Consider the following 27190-nt stretch of genomic DNA (forward strand, 5'->3'; position numbering starts at 1 on the left):
TCAAATCAAGTCTTTTATTCTTTTCAAACAAGTCACAAAAAATGGTCACTGTGGGAGTACAACAACCACTCGAAGAAAACATCTTTATCCCGTCTTGACTTCAGACAGTTTCATGCTTCAGAAGCGCAGATGTTAGGGATCCGCTTGACTGAGGAAAACTTATTTTGTACAAATGTTTTATAACTGTAGTGCCTTTTTCACCCGAGGTCTCCTAATTAACAAAGTGCTCAGTTCATCAGAACACTTCAATCTGTCCACAAAAGTCAAACTGATTCCATACTCTCCACCAAAACTGAGGATGTCAGAGACTGGGCTGGAATGGGCTACAGGACTAGGAAGCCTGGTGGTGAGATGAAATCAGCTGCTGGAGAGTGGAAAGAACACCAAATAACTCTCTCTTAGTAACAGACTGAATATGTGGCAAAGAAAATGAAGAAGAAGCTACTGAACCGGATTCTAAATCTTAAGTGCACAGAAATCTGTGGATGGAGCTGAAAGGTCAAGCTTCCAAACATAAAACCAGAATGTCTTGCAGAAGATCTACAAAAAAGAATGAAGAGAAAACATTCTGTCCAACTACAAGTAAGATTCTGTGATTTCTTCAACAGTTTTCCCCCAGGACAGGATTCAGCAATACTGATAAACCTCACACGGTTTCATTTGCTTTCTTTGCACTTTCAAGAAAGAACCACAGACTAAAACATCTCAAATATATCACACAGTTCCTACAGCTGCTCGTCTGAGAGCTGTGCACTGAGCAGGATGGGAAAAAAACGTGAAGAGACCAGCTGTTCCCGCTTATCCTATGACTTTGACAGATTAACGAACGCGTTCAACTCACACAAAGAAATCAAACCTGAGTTCATTTGTAAACAAGGTGAGGCCCTCTTTCAAAAGTGAGACCTATGGTTCACCTGTTTGGTTCCCACCAGAGTTCAGGTGAGTTATCACATCGGCTGAACAAAGTAAATGTACCCTTTAGGTACTGCACTCAGTAAAATTCTAGTTAATCTTTTCAAAACAGCTATTTCTAAAATTCTGACCCTGTATGTTGAAATAAAATTCCAAAAAGAATTACGGGCTGATCACTTCTATGTGGGCAAATGTCCAAAAGGAGCAGGAGAGCCGATTCCCTGTTTCCCTCTCAGGGTCTGGAGTTGTGTTTCATGTCAGATGAGATGACAGACAAACGTGATCCAGAAAACACACACACACACGCCAGTCAGGGTCACCACCACATCCCCGGCCTGTCGGAGCCACAGCTCGCCGTTGTCCGTCAGCCACCGGCCGCCCTCTGCCCCAGCAACCCCACCTTCCGCTCCGCTTTCATGGCGTCTGACTGAAGACGTCCTCCTCCTCACTGGGAAAGCGCCGCCCCCTGTGTTGAAAACAACAAAAACAAATGGCAGACTCAGAAGCTGCAGATGCTACTCTGACAAACACAGATTTACACATCATGAACAATTCAGAGATGATGTTGACCAATATGTGCAGAAACTGCGCCATCTTGTGGCCGATGCATGTTGGTGTGTTTCATACCGAGGCAGCTCTGTAGTGGCATGATGACAGCAAGAACAAAGGCGGAGAGAAGCGATGCATATGCCTATAGAGAAAAGACAAAAACATTTTAATAAATGATTGCCATTTAAAACATCAGCTTATAATGGATTGAATGTCTTATTCATGAGCTTAATTTGGGTTTTCGAATCTTTGAATAATTGAAAGGTAGATAATGATGATGGTGCATTGAAACTGCTCTCACTACGTTCAGCGTGAGCTAATTATGTGATGCCTACCAACAGGAGCTGCACGCCGTTCTGAGTCATCTTCCTCAAGGCTTTCTCCATCTGGAGTCCGAGCACCGCTAAAGAACAGGGAGTAATTGCCTCCTCATCCTCCATCTCCACACATCTTGAGAGACACAACCAAACTGTGTTAGGATGATTAGAGCCGGATCATGAGCCTTCCTGCTCGAGCTTCAAAACAAGCCCTGCAACAGGCTGACTGCAGCTTTTGGACATGGCTGCTCTGTGCTGCACCACCTTTTCAAGATCTTCTCCATCACAGAGTCCGGCTCATCCTGAAGAGACGCGTTGAAAGAGCGCAGGATGCCGGCTGGAAGAACGTGGCCCTGTTGTGCCAAAGCAGCCAAGCTGTACATTCCCTAAAAACAGAATTACCACAGCAGACTGATGGGTTGCTCTCTCGGAAAAGTCTCAGAATAATAATCCAGTGGGATGCAGTTTGCGTTTTGTTGCAGTGGGCCTCAGTCAGTGGAAGTTTAATTAAGTTTATCATAGGGTGATGTGATTACAGCCAGAGTATATCTGTCACCTGAGGGCTGCCCGCGTGAGCTGCTCTGCTGTACATTGATACGGCCAGCTCGGCCAAGGATAATGAGTCCTCTCCTGCGCCCGAGGAGCTGCGGCTGCAGTAGTAGTCTCCCATTTTCAGCAGAGCTATCAGGAGGACAAATATTTGCCGTTTGGTGATCGGACTGGCACGGGAAGAGAAAGGTCAAAGCTAAATGAAATAGGACGGACTCACCTGATGGATGAGGTTGAGAGTTTAATATCGAGTAGTTGTAATATCTCCACTGACAATCGCAGCCGTGACTCAGCTCCTGGGAACACGGGGAAAAAGGAGCAGAGTAATAATAATGAAGCTTATTCCATGAACTGCTGATAATTTCCCTGTGGTGTAGTTCTCCCTGCGTTACTGGAATCGCGTGCAGTCCGTCCTTCATCTATCACAGAACTCTGCACGCGAGCAGGTCAAAAGATCAGGCGGGAGTTGTTTTACACAAACCTCACACAGGTGAGCAGCGTTTGTCTGGGCTAAAGTGAGACCCGTCTCTGCTGCCAAGATGTATTTCAAAAGAGCCTCCTCCCTGTCGGGCACACAAAAGGACAGATAAGAAGCAATAAAGACAAAAAGCTCACGCCGCAAAGAAAATCCCAATGTGAATTCAGTTCTTACCGAGAGCCCTGGAGGTAGGCTTGAAGGGCCTCCCTGACCATAAACCCAAGGTGTCCGTTCTGTTCGCAGACCTTCCTGAGCAGTCTAGAATGAGGTGGATGCATGGATGTGAATTTTGGACCCTGATTTAATTAAAATAAACAGAAAGCATGCTAGGATGATCTTAAATTAGCTCCAGATAAGTGGAGGTCATTCTGAAGAAAGCAGCAGCAGAAGGACATGTTTAAAGTCAGAAACTTTGGAAAGTAAAATCTCTGTAATCCAGACAACAGTGCAGAGACAGAGGCTCTTATTTTTAGATATGCAAATCCTGGCTTCCGACCTTGAATTAGCCACTGTCATTGAAATGAAATTCCGATGAGCTGCAGGGTACAGAGCCAATAACAAAGCTTTCTTCACCCAGCTAATGAATGCCTCTTACATCACAGCCCTCTCCGCATCCTGAGACACCCCTTCCAGGTTTCCTGTCGAAAGGTACCACGCTGCTTCCACCGATGCAGCGACGTGGCCGAACCGCGATGCGTTCAGGAACTGCTGGAACGCAGCACTCTGTGGGATCACATCAGCAGCACCTCAGCTTCACGATAACACTCAAACAAGCTGAGGAAAAAAACAAAAGAAAGATCGAACCTCGTTCTTCCAGGGTCTGTCGGGGATTTGCCCACTGAGGTGATAAACTCCCAGGTTAAACATCCCATCGTCGCTCCCTTTTAAGGCAGCTTGTTCGAAATATTTCACCGCGTTTTTGTAGTCCTTCAGGATTTTCCCATGGTACCAGCCCAAGCCGTTCAAGGCATTAATTGAGCCCTAAAGCGAGGAAACAGACACTGGCATTCATAGTGAAGCCATAAGCTGTAAACACATATATCGATTGCCGCTCACTCACCAGCGCAGCAGCTTCTTTCAGCAGCCGAAAACCTCGAGTGTAGTTTCTTTTCACTCCCTGGCCCTGAAGGAGTCACATCAATCAGAGAATCGATAAGTGTCAAAACAAAGACTCCGCACACACAAACTAAAGGTCCAGCCTTCGATTCAATCACATAATGTGGGTCTTTATGATTTCACACACCTTCATTAGCAGGATGGAGTAGTCGTACATGGCAGAGGGGTCCTTCTTTTGTATGGCACTCCTCTCAAACCACTTCACCGCACTCGCTATGTCTTTGGACACTCGGTTGTGTCCCCAGTAAAGCATCATTCCCAGTCGTCTCTAAAGGTGAGGGAGTTGTTGTTAGGCTGCGATGCCCTCAAAGGACAAGGTGAAGGCCTGAGTTCCCATTGTACTTGCCTTCTGTGCACTCCAGAGGCTGACCTGCAGTGGCCTTAAAGACCCACTCTGATGTAAATTGTGTTTTTGCTGTTTTTAACATGTTCTTGCTGAATTTTTTTTTGACGATCAGTGACATATATGAAGAAAATTAAGCTTAGTAGTTAGATAAGTGAGTTGAAATGCATCAATTCCAACAATTCTGTTAGGAAAAGATTGTACAGTGTAACCATCGCTATAACGCTGATCTCCCTGTTTCCTGGTTTTTTTCAGCGTCACTCTGCATGCTTACTTTTCAGCACACTGATTGGCTGTTGGCCTTGTCAATCAATCCCCTGTGTGCCGTGTCTCCTGTGCAGAATGCTCTCAGGTTGGCACATTGGCACAAATTCTCGATCACAAGCAGATCTCTGTTTTCATTCTGGGGTAGCCACGGTGCAGAGGTAGAGCGGTTGAACTCTGATTGGAAGATTGCAGGTTCCTTTCCCGCCTTACCCACCCATGTGTCAACGTGTCCTTGGGCAAGACAATCAACCCCACGTCGCTCGTGGTGGTTATAGGTTGTCGCCAGTTTTAGTCAGCGGAGCCGCCATCAGTGTGGGAATGGGACTGTGACTGTCAAACACTTTGGGCCTTCGAGGAAGGTAGTAAAGTATTATAGAAGTATAAACCACTCACCATACCATGAAACCAGACTTATTTTCTGCAAAGGTTTCAACTTTGAGAGTTTGAACAAGAGAGAAAAGTGTGAAAATGTTCATGTAAGTCTAAGACCAGTGTATAAAAGTTGGTAGTGGGGGAATTTAAACCCCTAAAATAATCTTTTATCCAATTTTGCTGATTTCACCTGTCGTAGGTTATTTCTGTAACTGTTCTATGTAAATGTTCTTGTTACATAGAAAAGCTGCGAGCTCCCTGCTCTGCTCCATTCTGATGCATCCACTGTCAGACAAATAGATCCATGTACGTCTTTGTTTTCCTCGTATGATCTGGATCTAAAGTGTACGGCTGGATATTTTCAATATTGCTCAGCATTTTTGTTGCCAGGTTATGGAGCTAGAGTCAGGACTTTAGTTTGTACTTGTATATTTGGTTTCGGGCATGAAAATTCTTATATCGAATATTGCTCAATAATCAGATAAAAAGATAAAAGCCTATAATTATTTTTTGAAAAGCTTCAAAACATAAACACGCACACAAATACATATCACATCAAAAGATTTGCTGATGGAGGCCTATTTATAAAAACAAAACATGAATGACATCTTTAGGAACACAAGATATTCCTACTAAAAAAAAACTCAGGATGCCCATTATGACACATTGCATTTAGAAAAAGTAATATACTTTAAAAAAAAAGTAAGAGAAGCAGCGGATGTCAGAATTGACTTCTTTACACTCTTTCACTGTGTCTACTGTGTTCACGCTGGTTCCAGACAGCTTCTCCACACTGGGAGAGTCTCTGACTGGTGTCATGAACCCACACATGATCTGTGTGAATGTAATCATGTTTGGTCGAGAGCAGTGCAGAGCCCTACCCTCCTCTCGCAATGATTGGATGGAGATTTTAGAAACATGATTGGTCAAAATTCGCAGCTCAATGGTTCTTCCAGGCATACCAAATAAAAAAAAATGTTTTGAAGGTTTTGTTTTGTACCTGCAGCCTGGAACTTGGAACATGAAACTTTCATTTTTAAAATGTGTGCAAGTTACTAAACATAACTTACAAGTACAAAACTAAGAGGGGCTGTAAGCTAACAGGAAAGCATGTAAACAGAGAGCTCTCAACAACAGAGAGGGGAAGGGTATGCGGGTTGCTCCACGCCAACAGTCCCACTCACAACTCAGAGGTAAATTTCAAATGAACTCCTGCCGCTCTGCAGAAACTATGTCCTAGAAAAAAGGCGTAGTTTTTTGGGCGTTTGACTAACGGCATAATCTCAATTAAAATACCACGCTTTGACAACAGAACAAAAGAGGATCAGAGTGGGTCTTTGAGCAAAAACTGAAGCGGTTTGAAACGTACCTGTGCCTCCACATCTCCTCTCTCAGCTTGGAATTCCAAATACTGGAAGACGTCACTCGACTCGTCTGTCAGGCTCTTCAAATCCTCCTCATTGCTTAAGTAGATGGGTTCAGGGATGTATTGCTAAACACAAAATACAGAGAATGGATTTTAAAGCCACTTTCTTTTTGACAAACTGTATTTGGTGTTTTAACAATTTAAAGACTACAGTGCAGCAGCAAGACAAAACAGTAGACTTGACTTGTTTTTTTTCTCTTTTTTCCTTCCAGTAGCTGAAAAAAAGACTTTGTCGTTAAATGAACGACCATGGGAGTATTTCAGGCAGGCAACTCAAGCAGTGTGTTTACCGGGTTACTCCTCCCCGCTGGTGCTTAAGTCTAATCAACTCACCTGTTTACCGTCCTACTTAAGTTCCAGGTGTGCGGTCCAATCCCTCTTCTTCTGTTTCCGCGAGCTCTGCATTCGTCACCCCACCCTCCCCCCCAGCTTCCACCTGTGAGCTCCGTTAGCAGTTTAATACCCAAAGTTTTCTATGGAGATCTTTGTTTTATGTATCTGAACGGAGCCTTATGCCAAACTAAAAGAAATATGGAAATAAATCTTCTTTACTCTATGAGTTGTCTGACTGAAATATTCACAAATTTCATCCTAAAGCAAAAAATGTTTGTCGAATAACTTTGTTTAAAAAGTGCATACAGGGCTCGGCTAAACTGGGTCGAAAATCTGTTTTCAGCTCACTTTCATGATTTAGCATGTAAAAAGTTAAAAACCAGATTAAAAAAATAAGAAATACTTTAATTCCAAATATAAAATCTGATTAATTGAGACTGACTGGACTTGCGCTGACAGACTGAACGACAGATCTGGCAACAGGAGCAAACAACTGTGAATTAAATGGTGCTTCTCTTTTTAGTAATTTAATTGTTTAACTAGCTCCTTATCAGCTGAGTCAATTCTATACAGCCAAAGCAACACAATGAAAAACAGAATTGTTCTATTATTACAAACTGCAAACAGAAAACAATCTCACCAAGTATATAGTCACCAGTTTGTATGTTTTATTTTTCATAAAATAATGTTTCGTAGTTGAAAATTCAAACTGGGGGAGAAATAATCAACTCTACTGTTCATCACCTCAATTCATTAGATGCAGCTTAATAGTCTGGGGCTAAACAGGAAATTAGTTGGAAGCAGCCTTTTTTTCTCATAACAGCCTTCTTATCTGCGAGGTGCTTTCCTCATTTATCCAGACGGCTCTATTTTTAAACGAAGACGCAAGGCTTGTCCACTCTCCCTCCACTGAAGCCCGGACAGCAAACATGCTATCAGTCATAGTGTGTTGTGATTGAGGGCTTCAGACACAACCTTTCTGTAAAGATTCAAAATAGTCTGCTCAAGGTGGCAGGAGTTGAATTTGCCGGAGCAGGTAAATGTGAGGACGACAAAATCTGTCTGTCTGCCTTGAAAATCCCTTTTAAAGCTGCATTCAATCTGTTAAATCCTCACAAAAGCAATATGTAAAAGCAGCTCTCTGAAAGGGACAGAGCGGATGTGTTTGTGAGGCTCTTCTGGATGTGTTTGCATGTGGAGCTCATCGACGTGAGCGTGATATCGATTTAATGATGGTATTCTCAGCAGGTATGTAAACAAGTGGTTTTCTCCCCGAAGAGTAAACATGAGCTTCTATAGCTGTGTGACAGATTTCCATAAATGGTGTTCACAATAGGAGGACTAATAAAGATAAAAGTATGTTTACTGATACCTCCATTTCATGTGCTTGGGAATGGTCGATGCTGCTCTGAGCTCCAACATTGGAATAATATGCGTAAGCGAGGTCCAGGTCTTTAGGAAACCCATCAGCTCCAAGTGTGTGTTTGTACCCAGCATGCATCAGGGCAAACCGATCATCTCCCAGGGCGCCAATCAAACTATAGACATGACCCTGAAAGCCGCAGACAAGGCAGTGTGATGAAAAATCGTCACACATGGACCACAGGACTCATTAGGATGGATGAGAGTCTACCTGATCTTGACTGACTGGGAGTCCCAGACCGGACATGTGCGCGGCAGCCAGCAAGAGAGATGCTCTGTGGTTTCCAAAGCAGGAGGAAATTTGTAAAAACGCCAATGAGCTGGACGAGATATTTGTTTGTGCCTCATCCACAGGAAGCATGCTTTGAACTGCCAGGTCAAACAAAACGCTGCCAAGTTGCTTCAAACCCAGAGACCCTGCAGAAGATTAAAAAACGCTGTGAGTTCAAACTGCTTCAAACTTCTTCTTCTTCTTCTCATGTTCGGTTGTGGTTGTTAAACCTGCTCTGATTTCTTCCTCGTTTCGCTGCAGGAAATGAAAGAGCGCAGCGTGCTTGAGTTGTGTTTCCCAGGTCCATGCTTGTCTGCATGTTTTCTCTGCTTTGTTCATCTGACTCCACTGGAGTAGGAAGTGAGGAGTACATACAGCTGAAATCACACCATAAGAACAATCTGTCAGCAGCACTGTTCTCACTCTTCACAGTTGTGTTGGATGTGGACAAGGGTCCTTTGTGTACATTTGCTATGACGCCACGTATTACCAACACATGCAAGCAATTTTTACCTTTGTTGGCTGACCGGGGGTGAACCTCAGACACTTGCTTCAGGAAGGCTTCTGTGAATCCTTTCGCCTCCCGACATTCTCCATGAACCCTGTCCAGCCCCTGTAAGGCTGACTTGGGGGGCAGTGGATTTTTTACCTGTTTAATGAAAAGCTCATTTTAAAGGGTACTTACTAAAATAGTAATGATTATGATTGTGTGATGAAGACGTCACCTCCTTTGTTCCAAGGCGGTAGTATTTAATAGGCCCGAAATATCCACGGATGCCTGGTAGATATTTTCCTCCTCCGATCACAAAATATCCGTCAGTGTCGTCATAGTGGAGGCTGCCACGAAATCTGTGATGGTTAATGAGAGTCAGACCAAAGGTCATAGTTACTCCGTGTGCTTAAAGCGCTCTTTTGACTAATAAATCAGAATAAAGATTAAAGTCCCACTCCAGTCATCTTTTTGCTCTATTGTAAAGCGTTCCCAGTGCTCTTATATCACGATTATGCTGTTTTTAGCTCATTTGTTTTTTTAAACTGTGCCGTTTTCTGGGACATAGTTTCTGCAGAGCGGCAGTAGTTGATCAGAAATTCACCTTCTGAGTTGGAGGTGGAGGGTGTTGGCATGAAACAACCGCTCTCCCATCTGTTCACACTCTCCCCCACTAGATTACAGCCCATCACACCCCCCAAACTTCACATTCCCGCTACAACAAAAATGGTCCAGTCGATCCGTTTTGAAACAGATTCCAGCTCAGATGAGGAGAACAAAGACACACATGGATGAATTTGTCTGCACATGGATGCAGAAATTATGTCCTAGAAAACGACAAAAGTTTTTAGATTTTGGATAAAACCAGCATAATCAGAATTAAAAGAGCACTGGGAATGCTTTACAATAGATAAAAAGATAATTGGAGAGGGACTTTTTTTAAAAAAAAGAAAGAAAAGTAAGCTCTTACTGATAGTTAAATCTGCGGGTTTCATTTTCCCAGGTAGCTTCCATCCTAATCTGAAATTCCCACCCAACAGAAGCACAAGCAAATAAAGAATCTTTTAGAGTTTCACAGCTGTTTCATAAAAGCCAGAAAAACAAGGCTTAGAGATTAACAGCAGTCTTTTATTGCCACTAAACAACCCCCTCCACTCAGTATCTCACGCTGGGGTGGTATACCTTTGAGTCCAGCATGTAACAGTCCAATCTGATCCATTTCCACAGGGGCAGCACAATGTTGGCCCGAAATGCTTCATCCTTTCCTGTTGTCAGGCGCGTCTGAATTATGATGTCTCCTAAGCAGGAGATCTGACAGTCACATTTTTCACCAAAGGAAATTCAAACCTCTTTATTTATATATGACGCAGTCTGTTCCACTGTCACACAAAACACTCATCATCCCTCACAACCATCTCAGGACACCTCAGTCAAATCCTCAATGACGGCTTGTGTCTACACAAGCTGCCGTGGCCCACCTGTTTCTGTGAGCTGTATGAGGACAGAGTCGTACGAATTGCTCCTGTCGATGTGATGGATGATCCCACAGAGGTTCTGGTGACACTGTTCCACCAGGTAGATCCACACAGACAAGGTGATGCTGAAAGCCAAGCAGTAAAACTTGATTTGACCAACTGTTGCTTTATCCACTGAAGCGTGTGGTTGGAATAAAATTGCTGCTCTGTCTGGGGTTATATCGGACGCTAAGGAAGAAGCTCCAGGCGAAAGGCGTGATGAAGCTCGTTAAGTTGTGTAACAGTGCAGAGAAGCAAAAATAATAGTGAAACACACTCTAATGGATGTTTGCGCTGAGCAAGAAACAATCACTGACCTGTGACCTTCTGACTTGCTGAGCGCAACAAAGTTCTGGCAAGCTGTACTTTAAAGTCTGGGCCAATATGTGCTTCTGTCCACCTTTATAAAAGTTAACATCTAAAAAGCCTGCTTTTTAAGCACTTGATGCAATATAAACAGACATCACAGGAAATCAGTTCTTCGTACAGAAAAGGCTGCAGGTAATTGATGAGTCTGTGAGAGTCAGACCTCGGCTGGGTCACAGCGTGAAGACGGGCTCTCTCCAGGTCCATGTTGACGAAAGGCCGAAACCTCCGCACCAACCCAAAGCGCTCACCAGTACTCGCCAAAGGAAAGCTCAGCACATCAGTCACATCTGTGGTATAAGAAGCATGCTTTCAATAAAAGAAGTTATGTTTTGCCACTGAGATGAGGATGTTATTTTAGCAAAAAGCTCTGACCTGACTCGTGAGGGCACTGAGGGATTCTGTTGCTGGTCATCAGCCACGCCAGCTGAGCAGACAACGAAGGGCACCCAGCGAGGGGTTTACTTGGCCACTCAAACAGCGGCATCACCTGCAGCACTTTATAAACCTTCAAGACAGAGCTGTGCTGTGTGGCGATTTCACTGCTTAAGTAGTCCAACCAGGCACAGACTGTCACATTCTGGTTGTCCAATATGTTCCCGTTGAGGAAGTCATGATGATCTGAAATGGATGGAGGCAATCTGAGCCGCACCGGCTGAATCCTGTGGACTTGAGGTGCACTGCTGATCCATTTTCTCCTGAAAACCACCAAATCTGTCTTCCTTAATGTTGACACCACCTCCACTGTGAGCTGACAGGGCCCGGAGCACTGAAACCGCACACAGACCACTGAGCCATCTGCCACTTCGTCAGGGACTGAGTCAAACCCTATGAAATTGTCAGGCAAGGTTTCACCACTCTGGGCTGAAATGGACTGGAACACACAGAGTCCCTGAGGGAAGCGGAGAAAAAATGAAATGGAATGAAGGGAAGGTAAAGAAAAACAATAGTTCTGTTCGTGCTCTTTCAAACAAATTAAACAGTCTTTCAGGGAGTGTGCAGCCCCCCCCCCCAACAGCTGTTCACAGCAACTGAAAAGGGTGACAGGGAAGCTCCAGAGAGATTAACAATGAGCTGGAACTTGTTATAATAAAGCCTTACACAGCTGAGCAGAACTGTGGACTCCAGCAATCAACTTAATTATTTAGATTGGTAATTAAATTAGAATATTCAATAAGTGTTTTGGACTAAATAATAGCCGTAGAAGAATTCACATTTCTCTTGAGGCTAAATGTTAATGTGAAGGTGATTGTTTCAGAGTAAAGAAACATTTCAGTACAGATTCTGATACGAACCTGAGGTGACTTTAAGTGGGATCGCAGCAGTAAAGAGGAAAAACGCTCCTTACCAGTAGAACAGAGGAAGTCAGTACGTATCCAACAATGACAGACTGGATTCCCTTCATGTCGACTCTGCTTTAGGTACGAATTAAATACTTCATAAAAACAAACAGTTAATCCTTGGATTCATGATTTTATTTTAAAATTTCTTTTGTAATCCAGAAAGTTCGTTTGCGCTGAAATCAACTCGACTTGCAGTTTGACACCTGGCAGTTTATTACCAAACAGGTGGCCAATGTGTGAGCACACACCCTGTGGAATGCAGCATTTCCTGATAGTCTGGTGCAGCGCGTTCAGCAACTAGACTGACTTACATTTAAAGCACAAGAGCTTTTGTGTCTGAGCTATTTTTACTGTACTGTGAAACAAAACACTAGATCTGCCTCTGTGTTCTTATGGAAGTGCTGCATCGAAGGACAGCGGAGACTTTGACCTAATTCGTTCTAGTCTGGTCAAAGGCTTCACCGTCACCTCACGGTTACTTTGGTGTTTGCCCACGCGACACTTTGAATATATCTAATGTAGCAGCCAACATTAATGAAGCATCAGCAGCTGCATCCTCTGTTTTTAAAGAAAATGAAAATGATAGAATGGATCGTTTTAGGTGACCATGCGGAAATATGAGACAAGGCATTGGTCTATATAAACAATGATTTCTGCTCAACTTCGGGGTTTGATGCCGAACGAGATTCAATGAGGACTTGTCTTCTGCAGAAAACATCTGTTTAATTCAACCGGGATAGAACATTTGAATGTTGTTTTGTTTGTGATATTCAAAAACTGTTGGGCAGCAGGTCACATGGCTCTGCAGGATCTGTGCAATTTGCAGCACATTCTCCTGGAGAGTGAAGCAGCAGAACAATCACCTGGTAGGTTTGGGGAAAAGGCTGCTTCCAGCTATGAAAGTGGTCTTCACAGCTCCAGTCTCTTGGATTTTTATATACCAGTGGCTGAGTGTCTGGATGAGAGTCCAATCGAGTTTGGGCAAATCCGTCCGGATCAGAGCTCCTGCAGCATCTCTTCTGAGAGTTCTCCGCTCCCCAGCCTTCCCTTTGTTTCCTCTCAGCCTGTACCTCTCCCGTTCCCCATGGCTCACGGCACCACCACCTTGGCGTTCGTGTTTCAGGGCGGCGTCCTGGCTGCTGCAGACACTCGCTCCAGCTGCTCCGGCCTCGTGGCGTGCCCTGCCTCCCAGAAGATCCTGCCCATTCACAGCCACTTGGTGGGCACCACCTCTGGGACTTCAGCCGACTGTGCGCTTTGGAAACGAATTCTGTCTCGGGAGCTCAGGCTCTACCAGCTCCGCAATGGCCGCCGTTTGAGCACAAGTGGAGCGGCCAAGTTGCTTTCACACATGCTTCACCCTTTCAAGGGAACTGAGCTGTGTGTGGCGGCCACGCTGTGTGGGTGGGATGACCACAGTGGCAGCAGAAGAGCAGCTCAGGGGCAAAAGACTGATCTGGAAGCCGTGTCCAGTGACAAGGTCTCTCTGTCAAAGAGCTCCTTTCTTACGCAGCAGCCCTGCGCCAGGAAGGAGGCAAGTCTCTCTGGACCAAGCCTGTTTTATGTATGCAGCGATGGCTCTCGGCTGCAGGGAACGCTCTTCTCTGTGGGATCAGGATCCCCATATGCATACTCAATTTTGGACCAAGGGGTTCAATGGGGGCTGACTGTGGCCGAGGCCACATCGATTGCTAGGGAGGCTGTGTACAGGGCCACATACAGGGACGCATACTCAGGAAATTGTGTGGACATCTATCACGTCACCTCACAGGGATGGACTCGCAGGACCAGGGAGGACTTGAAAGAGGAGTATTACAGAGAAAAGGAAAGTCGGAGGCAAACTCACGAAGCAGAAAAAAAAATGTTGTGAAACATGAGAAGTAAACGTCAAGTATTACAGATAGATTCTTTGAAATTAATACAAACTTTTTTTTTAAAAAGCCAGGCAGTTTCATCCTCCAGGCTATTTTGTTTTTTATTTTGGGCAAAACAAATTGTTCCATTTAATCAGCAGCTGATGTTTTGTTTGCACTCCTGATAAAATGCAATCTAACCACACTTCTGGCTGGCATTTTGCAATAGACATTATGAATAATTTTATCATTTCAAATTTGACATAATTACAACCTACTCCCACATTTGGTTTAATGGCCAAAGCAGAGAGAGGCAGACAATGAGCAGTCTAAAAATTCAAACAGCTGGAGGCCGAATGTTGAAATTCTCCCCCTTTTTTTTGTTGGAAGAAATATAGTCAGGAGCCAAAGACGGATTAATGTCTGCTGTCAGAATGCTTTAGAAGTGTCTTTTATGGTTTCCATAAATTATAAAATTAACTATATTTTGCTCAAACTTGTCTGCCCATTTGCGTAGGAGTAGCTTAGGTTGTAGATCATTCCTTATTGGTCAAGACGCAGCAACAGGCTAATAGAGATTCATCTTCCGCTTTTGAAAAGATGACAAAGTAAATAAATAAAATTGTTTCCAAACAATACAATTTACCATGTGGCAGAAGTTTCATAGCATGTGTCAAAGTGTCGCATGACGTTGTGCTTCTGCATGGAGATTTGATGAGCAAGTCAGAAGTGCTGCAACATTTTGTGTGGCAAGAGCTCTTAATGGCCAACATGTCCATACATGTGCAGCCAGCGTGGCCATGTGTTATTACCAGCATAAAATAAACGACATGCACGGATGCATAACTGCAGCATAAGAGGAGATGTGTACTATGTCTAGTGTGTGAAGAAGGAAAAGCCTCGCCCAACTCCCCAACCTCATCTATAATTCCTCTCTTTGGAAGATCATTAATGGTAGCGAACAAAAAGCCATAACAAGTAAAATCCAATTACTGATTTCAAATCCTGCAAGGGACTTTGTATTTTTATTTTTTTGAGGACACACTTGTGAATCAAAGTTTGACGCCATAAAAGAAAGAGCTGTGAGTCCAAATTTAAACAGACAGCAGTTCTGCCTTTGCTCTGCCTCTTCAAAGTGTTTTGTTCTGCTCTACCCGTCTTCGCTCCTCGCACACAAACTCCATCTAAAAGCAGAACAAACGGCCCTTGCTCTGACCAAAATGTGTCTACCGGCGTGGACCCAATCATCGACATTGCATCGGCAAACATTATTCTGTTTCCATTCATCTAAACGAACTTTGAAAACTTGAAAAGGCAGAATTTTAAGCTCAGAACGTGCTCTGCAGTTTTAATAAAAAATACCCTAGTACATCTTCCCTAGCAGGCTTTCTGCTGCTTGACGTTATGTGCTTGCTCAGTATCTGGCATTAATAAAGCTCCCACAGGCTGCTTTATACCAGGGAACTGACAAGTGACCTTAGGGTCATCCCACTATCATTCCAACTTCCTTAAAGGCTCTGCTTTTTGTTAGTCATCACACACAAGTCAAGGCTGTGCTGTGTAGTCACTTTTTACTGTGCCAGGAGCTCAGAAAGCGTGGTTTGATGATTCTGCTTTTAATCAAAGGACTACATGAAAAATATCTAGCATGAAATAACCCAGAATTTAACGCATCAAAATCACTTACATGATCTCAACAGAAAAGGCTGTGTCTGCTTTGGAAGGAAAATCATTTCAGCTGAAAAAAGATCCAGCATGTGGTCGAACACGTTTTTAATCACGTCTATCTTCACTCATAATTGCAGCATAAAATACCCTTTTTAACGGGTTCATGGCAACATTGTCCAATTCTAAGCTAAGGTCACAATCTCCCCCTCTGTTCCTGAGCCTATCTAAAATCCACCATGACACAAATAGTCACATGTATTCATTTTTTAGTTCAATTAGTACAAAAGCAATAGTGAACAGGAGTAAAAGACTTTTCTGTGTACAACCCAGATCACCTTTTTATATGTATTGATTTTCTATTATATATTTGGATAGAAAAAAAAACACAGATGTATGGGAGATGCCATGTTGAGTTCAAATCCTGGACATATCCACAGTGGACTGATCATTTCTAATGTAACTCATAGGATTTTTAACACTTGACTGGATCTAACGTCACCCAACTTGACAATATTTCAGGAGAAAGAGGCAAAGTAACCAAGCCCCCCCACCCCAATTGTATTCCTGAATTTGAAAAAAAACACGGAAAGTTACTGAAGGTTTGTTTCCCCCAAATGCCTTCTGCGGTCATGGGGTCACTGCAGCCAACCGGTTAGGTGTTAGGTTTAGTTAGGTGAAGGCTTGGTACACCCTAGTACCAAGGTTGCTAGTCTGTGACCGGGTCGTAAAATCCCACTCATATTCCCATCTAGAGACAATTTAATAGTAATCTATCAACCATTGAAGCATGTTTTTGGACTTTGGGAGAAAGTTGGAGTGCTGCAGAGAAAATCCATGCATGCACTAAGAAAGCATGCAAACTCCACACGAAGCACCCAGCTGGGATTTAAACAAGAGCCATCTAGCTGTGATGCAAGAGTGCAAACCACTACACCATTGTGCGGCCCAGGTTGGTTTCCAAAAACAGCAAATCCCATTTAATCCCAAAACGTCAAACTTTACACCTAAAGTGAGCACATGCTGACAGCCATTATGTCAGGTGACAGCTGAAGAAGGTCCCCACGTTCTTTAAATGAAGGATAAAATGTACTGAATTGTGGTTAATGCTTGTGATGTTTTAAACATGAATCTGTTTGAAAAATAAAAACACATTGTACAGATGTGACTTTGACCCATATTTCCTTTCAATTTACTTGCAATATAAAACGTCAACGAGATTGGTCACTCAAATTTTAAGCTTTCTTCTTTGAATCGCAAAATTCAGCCGAAGTCATTTACAAAATCTAAAATTAAACATTTTTCTGCCTTAAAATGATAATGATGGATTGTCTTGGTTTATGAGTCCACTCACCACACCAAGACGCAGACCTGCTTAAATTACATTAAATGTTCCAGTTGGAGCATACTGACAGTTTTCTTTGGGTCTTCATGGTTTTACTTGACGTCAGTCACTTTACATGAAGAGATTCTGCTGTTACTGTTACATATCTGAATCCTGTCCTTATTGATTATGACCTTATTAAAAGAAAATAACATGACTAAAAAATACTGAGAAAGTGTCAATGTTTTCAACATTAAAAATGATAAATAAATTAATGAGGATACATTTGGAAAACAATTAGATCGAATTACTGGAAACAACTGTGTAACAAAGATCTCCTTCGTTACTTTATTAAAGTTATAGGTATGGTACATGGGCACACAACATTTTAAAAAGTAACATTTAAAACAGTAATAAATGTCACATTTTATAGGTTTGAATAAGGGTTTATTGGGGTTTGCATGATTTTATTTTTCCTGTGTGGTGTGTAGATGAATTGGCAGCTACCTGGAAGAAAGGATTGTTAGTTTCATTATTAGGTTAAGATGTGACTGCAAGATGTACTCACCTGTGTTTGTCTTTTCCAGTGTGCTCCAGCAAAACCCTTCCCCTAGGAACAGAGCTATATTTAAGGTTCCGGGAGAATCTATTCAGAGGCCTGAGGGGGGAAGTCATTGTATTTGGGAGATATTTGTTGTTTTAATGTTTCTACTTGATGTTTTAAATTAGAGTAATAGAAATTAATTTGATTTTAGAATTTGTTTAAGGAATTTAGAAAAAAGAATTCATCCTTTTTATATGAATTGTAGATTTCAGTAAAGGTAAACCTCCCTCCAGAAAGGAGGAGATGGTATGCTTAATTGGTATTTAAACCACCTGTAATTTTAGTGGCGAGGCCTCTTGCGTTTGTGAATGTGTTGGACAAATAAATATCTTTACTAATTTAACCTGACCTCTGAGAACTTCCTACACTCCCACTGCTCAAAGGCCAGCCGCCGGTGACAAACTGAAATGATCACAATATATTTATGGTTGTTGGTTTATATTTATGGTTTATTTTTGTTAAATATAAAGTCATTATTTAGTACTGAACGGAGAATGGATAAGAGTTAGAACAGTTTAAAGCCCAACAGCAGAACACAAGCCAACATATAGCACTGGCTGCGCTTTCATGTGCAAAAATCAGATTAATCAGATTAGAATTGAACTGTGCACAGGATCCCAGAAAAACTTCATCCGATTATAACAAACGTTTACATACTCCACATAATCCAAATGAAGCATTTTGACATGCGCAGAACTCTCTAAAATACCGGCAACGGCCGTAGAAGAAGAAATAGCGAGTTCCATTGTAAACAAACAAAGCTGCAGCACAGAGCGAGACGATCTTCTTAACGATCTTCTTCTTATTATTAACATATTAATTATTGCAGTTGTCACAGCAGCCAAACAAGAATATTTGGTATGCTTATTATGAAGTGCTTTTTCGGTTATAATTTTTTTGGATCCGAGCGGCTGGTGCTTTATTCTTGGCTGCACGGAGCCGGAAGAAGGGTTAGGATTAAGGCCCGTACACACCGGGACGAATATTCGCCAGGCGTTATTCGCCAGCGTTTTTCCTCACGTTTTTTGTGTTCACACCCAGGCGATTTTCGCTGACGATGAGCCGAGCGAACATGCAATTTCATTCCCTGACATAAGATGGCGCTTAATGTAAACAGAAATACTCCTGTACACAAGGTGGCGCTGCGCAACTTTCTGCTTCTTAAAGTTGCTTTTCACTCAGAAGAAGAGAGCAAGTATTTACGCGCTTGTCAGAATAATACAAAGAAAACATGAATATTTCAAGCACCAGTAGCTCCAACTGGTGCTTGGTTCGGGGATATTTTAGAATGTCCGTCATTATTTCTTCGCGGCAGTGTAGACGCTACTTGGCGTCTATCTTCTTCGCTGGTATGTGTGCTCAGCAAGGCAGTTTTGTGTTTGAGCGCCCCCAAGTTGTGTTTTACTGTAACTTCAGAAGCTCCAGACACGTGTGCAAAAGCGCCATTCTCATTGGTCGAATAGATTTCGACGCAAGGCGTCGAAAAAAAAAACGAACCCGAGGCGTTTTTTTTTTAACGCTTTGACGCGTGGCGTTTTTTCGCGTCGGTGTGCACACTCTCATTGGTGCCCTTTGTTTAGTCACGAGGCGTTAAACGTCGGCGAAAATCGCCGGCGAAATTCGTCCCGGTGTGTACGGGCCTTTAGGCTGATATACGTGCCAACAACATTTAGCTGTGGATGAACACAACTGGAAACACAAATTGACATGATTGTATACACGGTTTCTAAGGACTGCGCAACATTTCCTCGTACAATAGTTGCCTCCGCCAGCTCACACAGGTGTTTAATTCCGATTACTTTTGTCCATGTAACGGCAGCTACTGATGCTAAAGCTAAAACGAATTAAACGAGCTAAACACCGGAGTTCTTTCCTAGAATCTCCTCCGCAATCATCAGCTGTCAATCATAAAGTCACGCCCCCGAAATTAAACACTGTTGAAAAAAAAAAAACTGCAAAGAAAAACATGCACTCCCCCCAGAGTTGCCATGAATCAAATATGCAACCACCGATGGAATAAAAAGTTTTAGAACCAGGCATTAAAGGGGTTTATTTGACGGGTGAAAATACCTTTTTTTTTCATGGGAATCGGGGAGAGGTTGCTCACGCGAGGTACCAGCCCCTCTGGTCAGTTGAGGTACTGCAACGTTTTGGTGCTTCCTGATTGGCTTCTCCCAGTCCCTTCTAGTTACCGATTGGTCTCGCTCAGTCCTATTTTTTTTAGTGGCAACAAAACTAACTAAAAATGAAATTCAGACATTTTCTTTACAGTTGTAGGCCTCAGTAGTGTTTTTGTTGTTTCTTTGGTTTATTTATTCATTTTGCTTGCCCCACATATTTTTAAGTAAATGTTAAGTGGGTCAAGGAGAAAAAAAGCTTTGAAAAAGTTAAACCATTAATAAAATAAAGGAAAAAAACACAAGTGAAAGGAATTTGGGGTTGGGAGAAAATAACAATGTGTTTTTTTTAAACTTCTACAATTTCACAGGGGGTTTGAGAAACTATTTGAAAATTGAAAAAAAGTGAGTATTCAAGTCAAAGTATTGACTTTAATATAGACCTCTGTCTATTGGGAACATTTGCAAATCAGTCATTGATTCCTCCTTTGTTGGAGCTTTCATGGCAGACCACTGAAGACAACACTTTAATAATGTATTTTTGTGAAAATAAAATACGTGTAGGATAAGACGTGTATTAATATTTTAAATATATATTTTAAACTGAAATGTTGTTTGGAGATGTTCGGAATGGAGACACGCACTGTGGTGTTCGGAAAGCACGGCTTCACCGCATCATTTGTCCTCTCAGAAGAAGAGGCTTTTAGGGGAAAGTCTTTCACAAACTAATGGAGAGGGAGAAGGAGGAGGTGGACGCACGCGGGCAGGCAGGCAGGGAGGGGAGGGCTGAGAAGGGGGAGACCGGGCTCCGCTCGCGCGAACCCCGGCAGTCCCTTCCCACGCTGGTCGCATCACGGCTCCGTTAAACCACGGAGGCTCACTTTCGCCGGTCAACACGGTAAGCTCTGCTCCGGAACGCCGCGCCGTTAACTTCCTCCTGCGGATAAGTTCCCTGCCGTCGTGGTCATTTTTTAAAACATTTTTTATATTTCGGACAGTTTAAATTTGTTTGCTAATTAGCATAACTGCATTATTACTCGCGACATTTTTTTAATGATGAGGCTAAAGCAAAGTGTGTATTTTTTAGATAAGTATTTTTGATATTCGGTTCTTAAAAGAAAAGAAAAAAAACCCTAATTAATTATTTAAAAAAAAAACGAATCTGTATGTCAGTGTGTGGGCACGCGCTCGACCGTTAGGCTCACCTGCCGCGTGCCGGGTTCATAATCCCTCCTTCTTGATGACAGACCGTTTGTGGCTCCCCGCGGTATTCTGTTCTTCATTATAATAGTTAGCCCAAGTGTGTTTAATCACATTAACATGCATCAAGTAGGTCTGCTGTTTCGTGTTTTTGCTCTAACGAGACGAGGTCGGCTGTTCGCAGAGTGCCTCGGTGCTAAATAAGGGGTCCAGCGAGACATGGGGGAGTCCGCAGACAGATCCGAGGGGTCCGTCTGTGTTTACACACCCACTACCCATCACGAGGGTTTTTTATTTATCTATTTTATGGGAACACTTGCTCACCACTGTGCGTTTACAGTGGCTCACTTGAGCTGTCTCAGTGTCAGACCCTAACAGTAATGAGGTGACTGATGTGCTGAGTACAGTAGGGCTCTCCTCACCAAGTCTCCTGACTTGAGAGACGTCCCTGTGAGCTTGGAGCAGGGGGGAGTAGGGGGGCATGAAAGGTCTGTAAGCATTAGGAGAAATGGCAGAGGCGGAAAAAAAACAAGTGCAAATGGAGCAGAACCTCTCCACGTCCCAGCCAGTTAAAAGAGTCAAAGCTGGCCACCTTACCCCCATTTGCTCCATCTACGCTTCCATCTACCCTTCTTCCCATTTTTCCCTATGTAAAAAGCCTGACATGCACAGGCTATTTTTAATAGAAACGAAATAGCCCGGTTGCAGTGAGGCGACTCACGGCAGAGTGAAGTGAGACTGAAACAGCGATTTGCAATTTGGAGCTATGTCACCACTCGTCATCCTATTCTGAGCCAGCAACAGCAAATCGCCCTAACGCTTTCATCCTCCATCCCTGCCTTACATTAGCCACACACAGACGCACACACAAAACTGATGCACGCTCACTCTGTAAAGACTTCAAACAACAGTGAATGACATGTACTGCTCACAACGTAGGCTTTGGAGCAAAGCTGGCAGGAGGAAATTTAAGCTGTGAGCCCTGTCTATGATAACGCACAAGGACTAGGGAAGATGAATTATTTTGGAGCAGCCCATTCTTATGTTTTCATATTTTTGTGATGCCAGCGAACAGATGCAGATCATGAGGCGTTACATATGGATGACTTGTGTAATTGGTGTACATAATAAAACAAAAAGAACTCAAAACGGGAGGCCTTTAGGAAAAAAACCAGAAATGCAAAAATGTGATAATTAGTTCATCTTCCTTGTGATGAAGCGCTCTGATTTAGTTTGTGTTACGTTGGGTCAGTGTCTGGAGAGAAAATCCACTGCCTTATTACCACATTTGCTTTTCTCACTTAATGAGAATATCAGCCTAAAAGTACAGTAAAAATGTAAGGCTCATTTAAGGTTGCTGCATTTCTTTTCGCCAAATCTGTGCCTCTAAATGAAGCGCATACCATATTTTTCGGAATATAAGTCGCATTTATTTTGCCTAGTTTGGCCACCGTACCACTTTTACTGAGGAGCAACTCAGGTGTGATGAATATAGGCTTAAATATTTGTTATTTATTTGTGATCAAAAACCGCTCTTTGGCGGTTGTCTCCCACCACCAACCGCTAGATGGCACTGTAGGCGTGTGTATCAGCAACGCAGAAGAAGAAACGCCGCTCAATCTGATCAGGAACAACATGTAGGACTTTGACCGTTCTCCTCTTGAACTTTATTATATTTTTCTTTTTTACATCGAGACATTATTTTCCTTGTTTTTATTTTTTCCCTCGTCGGACTATTGCGGAACAGGAAGTTGTCGGACTGAGTCACAGAGAGATGAAAGTGCCGTCATTTAGACACAGAGCCTGCAGTAAAAGACAAACCTCAATTAAAAAGTCTCTGAATGATCCTATGAATCTATAAAGCTCTTCAAAATGAAGTCCATAAGCATAAGGAGTAATGGCAGAATCTGGTCTCTCAACATCATCCGTGTCTTCTGTGCCTTGGAAATGAGACATACAGTCAATACATGCAAGTTGACACTAGGGTAAACATTTTTAACAGTAGGTTCTGCATCAAGCAGTGAATAAAACATGCATCGAAAAAAAGGCAGCAGATGCGAATTTGACGTGCGAATCGCGTTTGGTGTGAACGTAGCATTACGCTGGCCATGGCAGAGTTGTTCAGAAGCGTTGCACTTTTCTTCCAAAAATGCAAATTCTACTCTAGTGTGACCTAGATATATTTTATTCTTCTTTATTATGGGTTTCTTGGCTGCTGCGACTTATAGTCTGAAAATACAGGACTTATCTAGACATTTATAAACGCAGACCAGAAGACTTTAGTTTTTTTTGTTGTGCATTGCTCTCAATCATTTGTTTTATGGTCATATCACTAAAAATGTGCATAAAAAGAGAATAATGCACAGATTTGAACAGTCCAGTGTCCAGAAAAGAAATGCTTTCATGAAAACTTTAATAAATGTGCTTGAAAAACCTCATCATTCCTCGCTGTGTGTGTATGTGAGTGTAAATGTGTGTATGTATATATATATATATATATATATATCTATGTATACGTGTATATGTGTGTGTGTATGTGTTTATGTGTGTGTGAGTCATGCACTGTTGCTCCTTGGAGATGATAATGCATGTCTCCATGTGTGCGTAAAGGTGAAAACAGATGTCAAAAGCAGTCCATTCATTGCAGCAAATAGCGGCACAGAGTGATGGATGCGTGGGGGTGTGGGGGGGGACACAGACGGGGGGAAAAACTGCAATCACAGTTTCGGTCGCGTTCAGCTGTTGACGCTTCTTCCTGCATTAAGCTCAACAGATCAATGGCATGAGATCTGGCTCAAATACTGATGAACACAGATCATTAAACTTTTGGGAAATGAGGACACGTCATTGATTATATTATTTATGAGCCTAATTAATCTCTTAAAGGGAACCTCTTTATCCACTGGGCTTTTAAGTACATGGGGACCATCTTCCCGGACGACATCAATCACCTGCTGTCCGGGTGATGCGTGTGACGATGAGCATTAAAGCACCTGAGCTGCGCCTCATGGGCAGGCCTTCGGGCTTTAAGATAATTGAATTTTTTTAAAGACCGCACACCTCTGAAAGTGTGAGCAAGACCACGAGGAGCAAGCGGCTTTGTGCTGTGTAACTTTTTTTCAGGTGCCTTGTTATTGCAGCGTTATGTTCAGAGGTTCTGGGTACAACTCGCAGCTATTTTTACAGCAGCTGGCAGAGAGCTCAGATGAGCAAACAAAGCTGTTCAGCAAACAGCAGAGAAACATTCATGTAGAAATGTATCTTGAAATATCCTCGTGTTTGTTAGATAATGAGTAACATGCCAACTCCTTTTGCGTTTTCTCACTTCAGCGTCTTGAAGCACTTGTTACCCTTTTTAATGAATGCAGCCAAGATCACACTAATTATGTCTTCTCTTAGGTGATCCAGTGCATCATGTGCACTGCATGGTAATATGTGAAAACTGTGTGGGAAATGAAGACATGCTTTAAAGAGAGGAATGGAAAAACTAAAGGAGGAGCTGCAGAAGTGAACCCTCATAAAAGCCTGCATCTTATCAGCAATTCCACAGCCATTCCCTGAGACGTCCCTGCTTGGTGAACATTCGCAATGGCAGCACATGTTGTGCTTCTCTTTCTTTTATTCTGTCAAGGGGAAAGAAGTGGCATTTCCGACGCCGCTGGCCTTTCAGAAGAAGATGAGGACTTGCAAGTAATATCAAGCAAAAAGCAACAAGGCCTGCCTCATCTAGAGTCCATAAACATCCTGCTTGAGAAAAGCGATAAACTGGGCAGTCATTTTGAGGATCCAGAAAGCGGTAGAGAAGCGCTGTCAGATGTGGATTATGAACGGAATTACACCAAAAACAAAACAATAAAGGAAACATACAAATTTGGACATCCTGAAGTGTCATCCAAAATATTCAGAAGTCCTGAACCCACTTTTAACAGGAAGAAAAGGAGCAGTTTTGCTAACACAGTGGCTAAAACTGTTATCAATAATCATATTTTAGCGTCAAGGTCAGAAAAGGCAAGCACTGTCCAGCCTGTGGAAAATATGGACTACAGTGTTGGCGACAGGCAGCCTGGAAGCAACCATGGGGCTACTAAATGGGTCAGGGAGTCCGAACATAGACAACCAGAGCCTCACATGTTAAAGGAGGAGCCTCGCCGCCGCCGCCGCAGGAGCTGGCTGTGGAACCAGTTCTTTGTAATCGAGGAATACAGAGGGCCTGAACCTGTGCTCATTGGACGGGTAAGCTGTTGTTTCAGCCAATCAGTATTCACTTGTGAAACACTTGCATTTAATGTTATGAAATTATATCCTGAAGGCAGAAAACATTTTACTGGCATATTTTTGCAGAGGAAATATAACCATGCAAATAGTAATCTAATTAAAGCTAACACACTGTTCCCCTGTGTGGGAGTCAGAAAATTGAATTGTTGTTTTTTCAAACAGATGTTTTGTCTCGTACAAAACTAGAAAAAAAAAGTTCAATTCAATCTAAGCATAAAAGAGACATTACCTTGTGAAGTTTTTAGCTATGCTTGGCCAGGATGGAAACATTGGTGCATCAGCAATGCTGTCATTTCTGCTGATGAGACTGGGAGCAAATCTAAATGTCCTGTTTCAGTTCCATCACTCTTTAACAGGGGCACGTTTAATTTAAAAACACTCTCAAATAACTTGGACCCAGAAATTATGTTTTGTGGAAAACATCTTCTTCAGGTGCGTTGAAGACTCCGAAGGACACGCTACAGCCATCAAGTTATGACAGATGCTGTCTAGATTTACTCAGTCTGAAGTACAGCGTTGTTAGAAATCTGCAAAGGCAGGACATTATGATGACAGGCATTAAAGTGTCTTGCGGGCATCTTTTAGCAGCAGAGAAAAAGGTTTTTAAGCAGCTGCAGTAATTCAGACTAGATGAATTCGTAGAGACATGAATGCATCAAAGTACAGTTTGAAGACAACATCAAATTAAATTAAATCATTTAGCATAAATTCTTCTCAGAAGTTATTTGATCAAGCTAGAAACATTAGTACTTTAATCAAGCGAAAATATGATGCAACAAAGACAACAAGCTGTTTAATTAACAGCGTGATATAAAGATGATTAATGATCCTGAAACTTGTAGTTTGCTGCTTTTTCTGTTCAATCACAAGGGGAGGGGCTTCATGCATGTGCATGTCAGACGTGCAGTGGTAATGTCTTCAGTGTTTTAGCTTAGTACAGCTGACATGGTGTTAGGGGACTTGGTGTTAAGGGCTGTCACCTGAGATGTCGGCATTGTTGCGATGTATAAAGATGGAGGCCTGGACTGCCCTTTTGAAGCACATTTCTGTTTTTTCACCTTTAATTGTCTGTCATGATCTTTTAAAAATCCTCTCTAATGGCGTTACTCATTTAAAACAAATTCTCACCTTTTTCTTTTGTTTTGCTACCATCACATTCATCTCAAAGGATATCGATGTTTGTCAATGAAAGCAACAATAGTGGCATAACTTTAACTTTGGAACTCTTTTAAAGAGTTAAAATTAAAAACTTGTGGAAAATAAATACATAACAGCATTACTATGTGGAAATTCTTATGCTCATTTATTTGAAGTCCCACTCCGATCATCTTTTGATCTATTGTCAAAGTGTTCCCAGTGGTCTTTTTATTGTGATTATGCAGTTTTTAGCCAAAATGTAGAAGAAACATGTCATTTTCTAGGATGCAGTTTCTGCAGAGCGGCAGCGAAGAGCTTGTGGTCCGCCCAAAGTATGTCCTACGTCACCATTAAGCCCTTTTTATAAACAGCATTTTTTCATGCTGCTGATTTACAAATAACTCAGAAATGCAATTTCTGAGTATTTTATACATGTCCTCCAACATAAATAAATGCCACAAAACATGTTAAAAATACCAAAAGCACAATTTATCTTTGGAATGGAGTGGGTCTTGAAAGATTTTACATTCTATTCTGGAACGTCAGGAAGTGACAATGCAGCTGTTCTAGAGGACGTTAGCATCTTTCTGTTATAATGTGCAATTTGGGCATTTCTTTTAGTGTCTGACTTTTTAAGACTTTTCAGTTCACGAGGTTTTTTTGAGGCCATCATTGGTTTAAAAAATCAGGTGATGCAGTGCATTATAGGCTGATCAATTTCTGCTTTTACTTCAGTGTTATCAAAAATAAAAATGTCCCCCAAGTTTAGCTTGTGTCTTTCAGCATCTAAGGTCTTTGATGTGGTAGCTTCATCAACAGAAGGTGCTCTCACATTCCCTACCGATGTTTCCACAGCAACAGCACCTCAGTGTTTATTAGCTTCTTGGGGTCAGGTATTATCTGATGTCAGTCACTTAGACTTTGGTGGTAATTGAGGCAGTTGATTG

General features: G+C 42.4%; 3 protein-coding genes across 5 annotated transcripts in view; 2 read left to right on the forward strand and 1 right to left on the reverse strand.

Annotated features, from left to right (window-relative positions):
• Positions 1 to 21014, reverse strand: LOC101170338 (protein sel-1 homolog 3). 2 transcript variants are annotated; one of them, XM_078946675.1, is made up of 24 exons: positions 20837 to 21014; positions 11101 to 11617; positions 10889 to 11015; positions 10324 to 10445; positions 10028 to 10143; positions 9816 to 9865; positions 9081 to 9204; positions 8869 to 9004; positions 8586 to 8732; positions 8296 to 8501; positions 8035 to 8214; positions 6273 to 6395; positions 4049 to 4189; positions 3866 to 3928; positions 3610 to 3786; positions 3401 to 3528; positions 2980 to 3063; positions 2809 to 2890; positions 2548 to 2623; positions 2335 to 2459; positions 2043 to 2164; positions 1797 to 1911; positions 1540 to 1603; positions 1 to 1378 (listed from the first exon to the last, which is right to left on the reverse strand). In XM_078946675.1, exons 1-24 carry the CDS (start codon positions 20912 to 20914, stop codon positions 1170 to 1172), a joined length of 3312 nt encoding a protein of 1103 aa, XP_078802801.1. In that variant the 5' UTR covers positions 20915 to 21014; the 3' UTR covers positions 1 to 1169. The 2 variants fall into 2 exon arrangements, with proteins under 2 accessions (XP_078802801.1, XP_011472757.1); XM_011474455.4 differs by lacking the exon at positions 20837 to 21014 and adding an exon at positions 12074 to 12306.
• On the forward strand, positions 12750 to 14108 carry psmb11b (proteasome 20S subunit beta 11b). The gene has a single exon (XM_078946676.1). It carries the CDS (start codon positions 12865 to 12867, stop codon positions 13936 to 13938), a length of 1074 nt encoding a protein of 357 aa, XP_078802802.1. The 5' UTR covers positions 12750 to 12864; the 3' UTR covers positions 13939 to 14108.
• The window catches only part of cdh24a (cadherin 24, type 2a), a 25471-nt gene continuing 18657 nt past the window's right edge, over positions 20377 to 27190 (forward strand). Inside the window, exons 1-2 of one of the 2 annotated variants that reach the window (XM_011474457.4) lie at positions 20377 to 20529; positions 24231 to 25064. In XM_011474457.4, the coding sequence (XP_011472759.1) occupies positions 24420 to 25064 (645 nt within the window). In that variant the 5' untranslated portion in view covers positions 20377 to 20529; positions 24231 to 24419. The remainder of the gene's footprint in view (positions 20530 to 24230; positions 25065 to 27190) is intronic. The other variant, XM_020702667.3, reaches the window with a different exon arrangement.

Source organism: Oryzias latipes, chromosome 4, assembly GCF_053564925.1.
Source record: "Oryzias latipes strain Hd-rR chromosome 4, Olatipes_Hd-rR_3.1".
Lineage (NCBI taxonomy): Eukaryota > Metazoa > Chordata > Actinopteri > Beloniformes > Adrianichthyidae > Oryzias > Oryzias latipes.

What these genes read in the sequence shown, in the direction of transcription:
- psmb11b (XM_078946676.1), top strand. Translation starts at nt 12,865, where the DNA reads ATGGCTCTGCAGGATCTGTGCAATTTGCAGCACATTCTCCTGGAGAGT.
- LOC101170338 (XM_078946675.1), bottom strand. Translation starts at nt 20,914, where the DNA reads ATGAAGAACAGAATACCGCGGGGAGCCACAAACGGTCTGTCATCAAGA. An exon ending in CATACAGCTCACAGAAACAG is followed by an intron (nt 10,144 to 10,323) that starts GTGGGCCACGGC and finishes TCTCCTGCTTAG; the next exon opens with GAGACATCATAATTCAGACG. An exon ending in TCCCAGTCAGTCAAGATCAG is followed by an intron (nt 8,215 to 8,295) that starts GTAGACTCTCAT and finishes TGCGGCTTTCAG; the next exon opens with GGTCATGTCTATAGTTTGAT.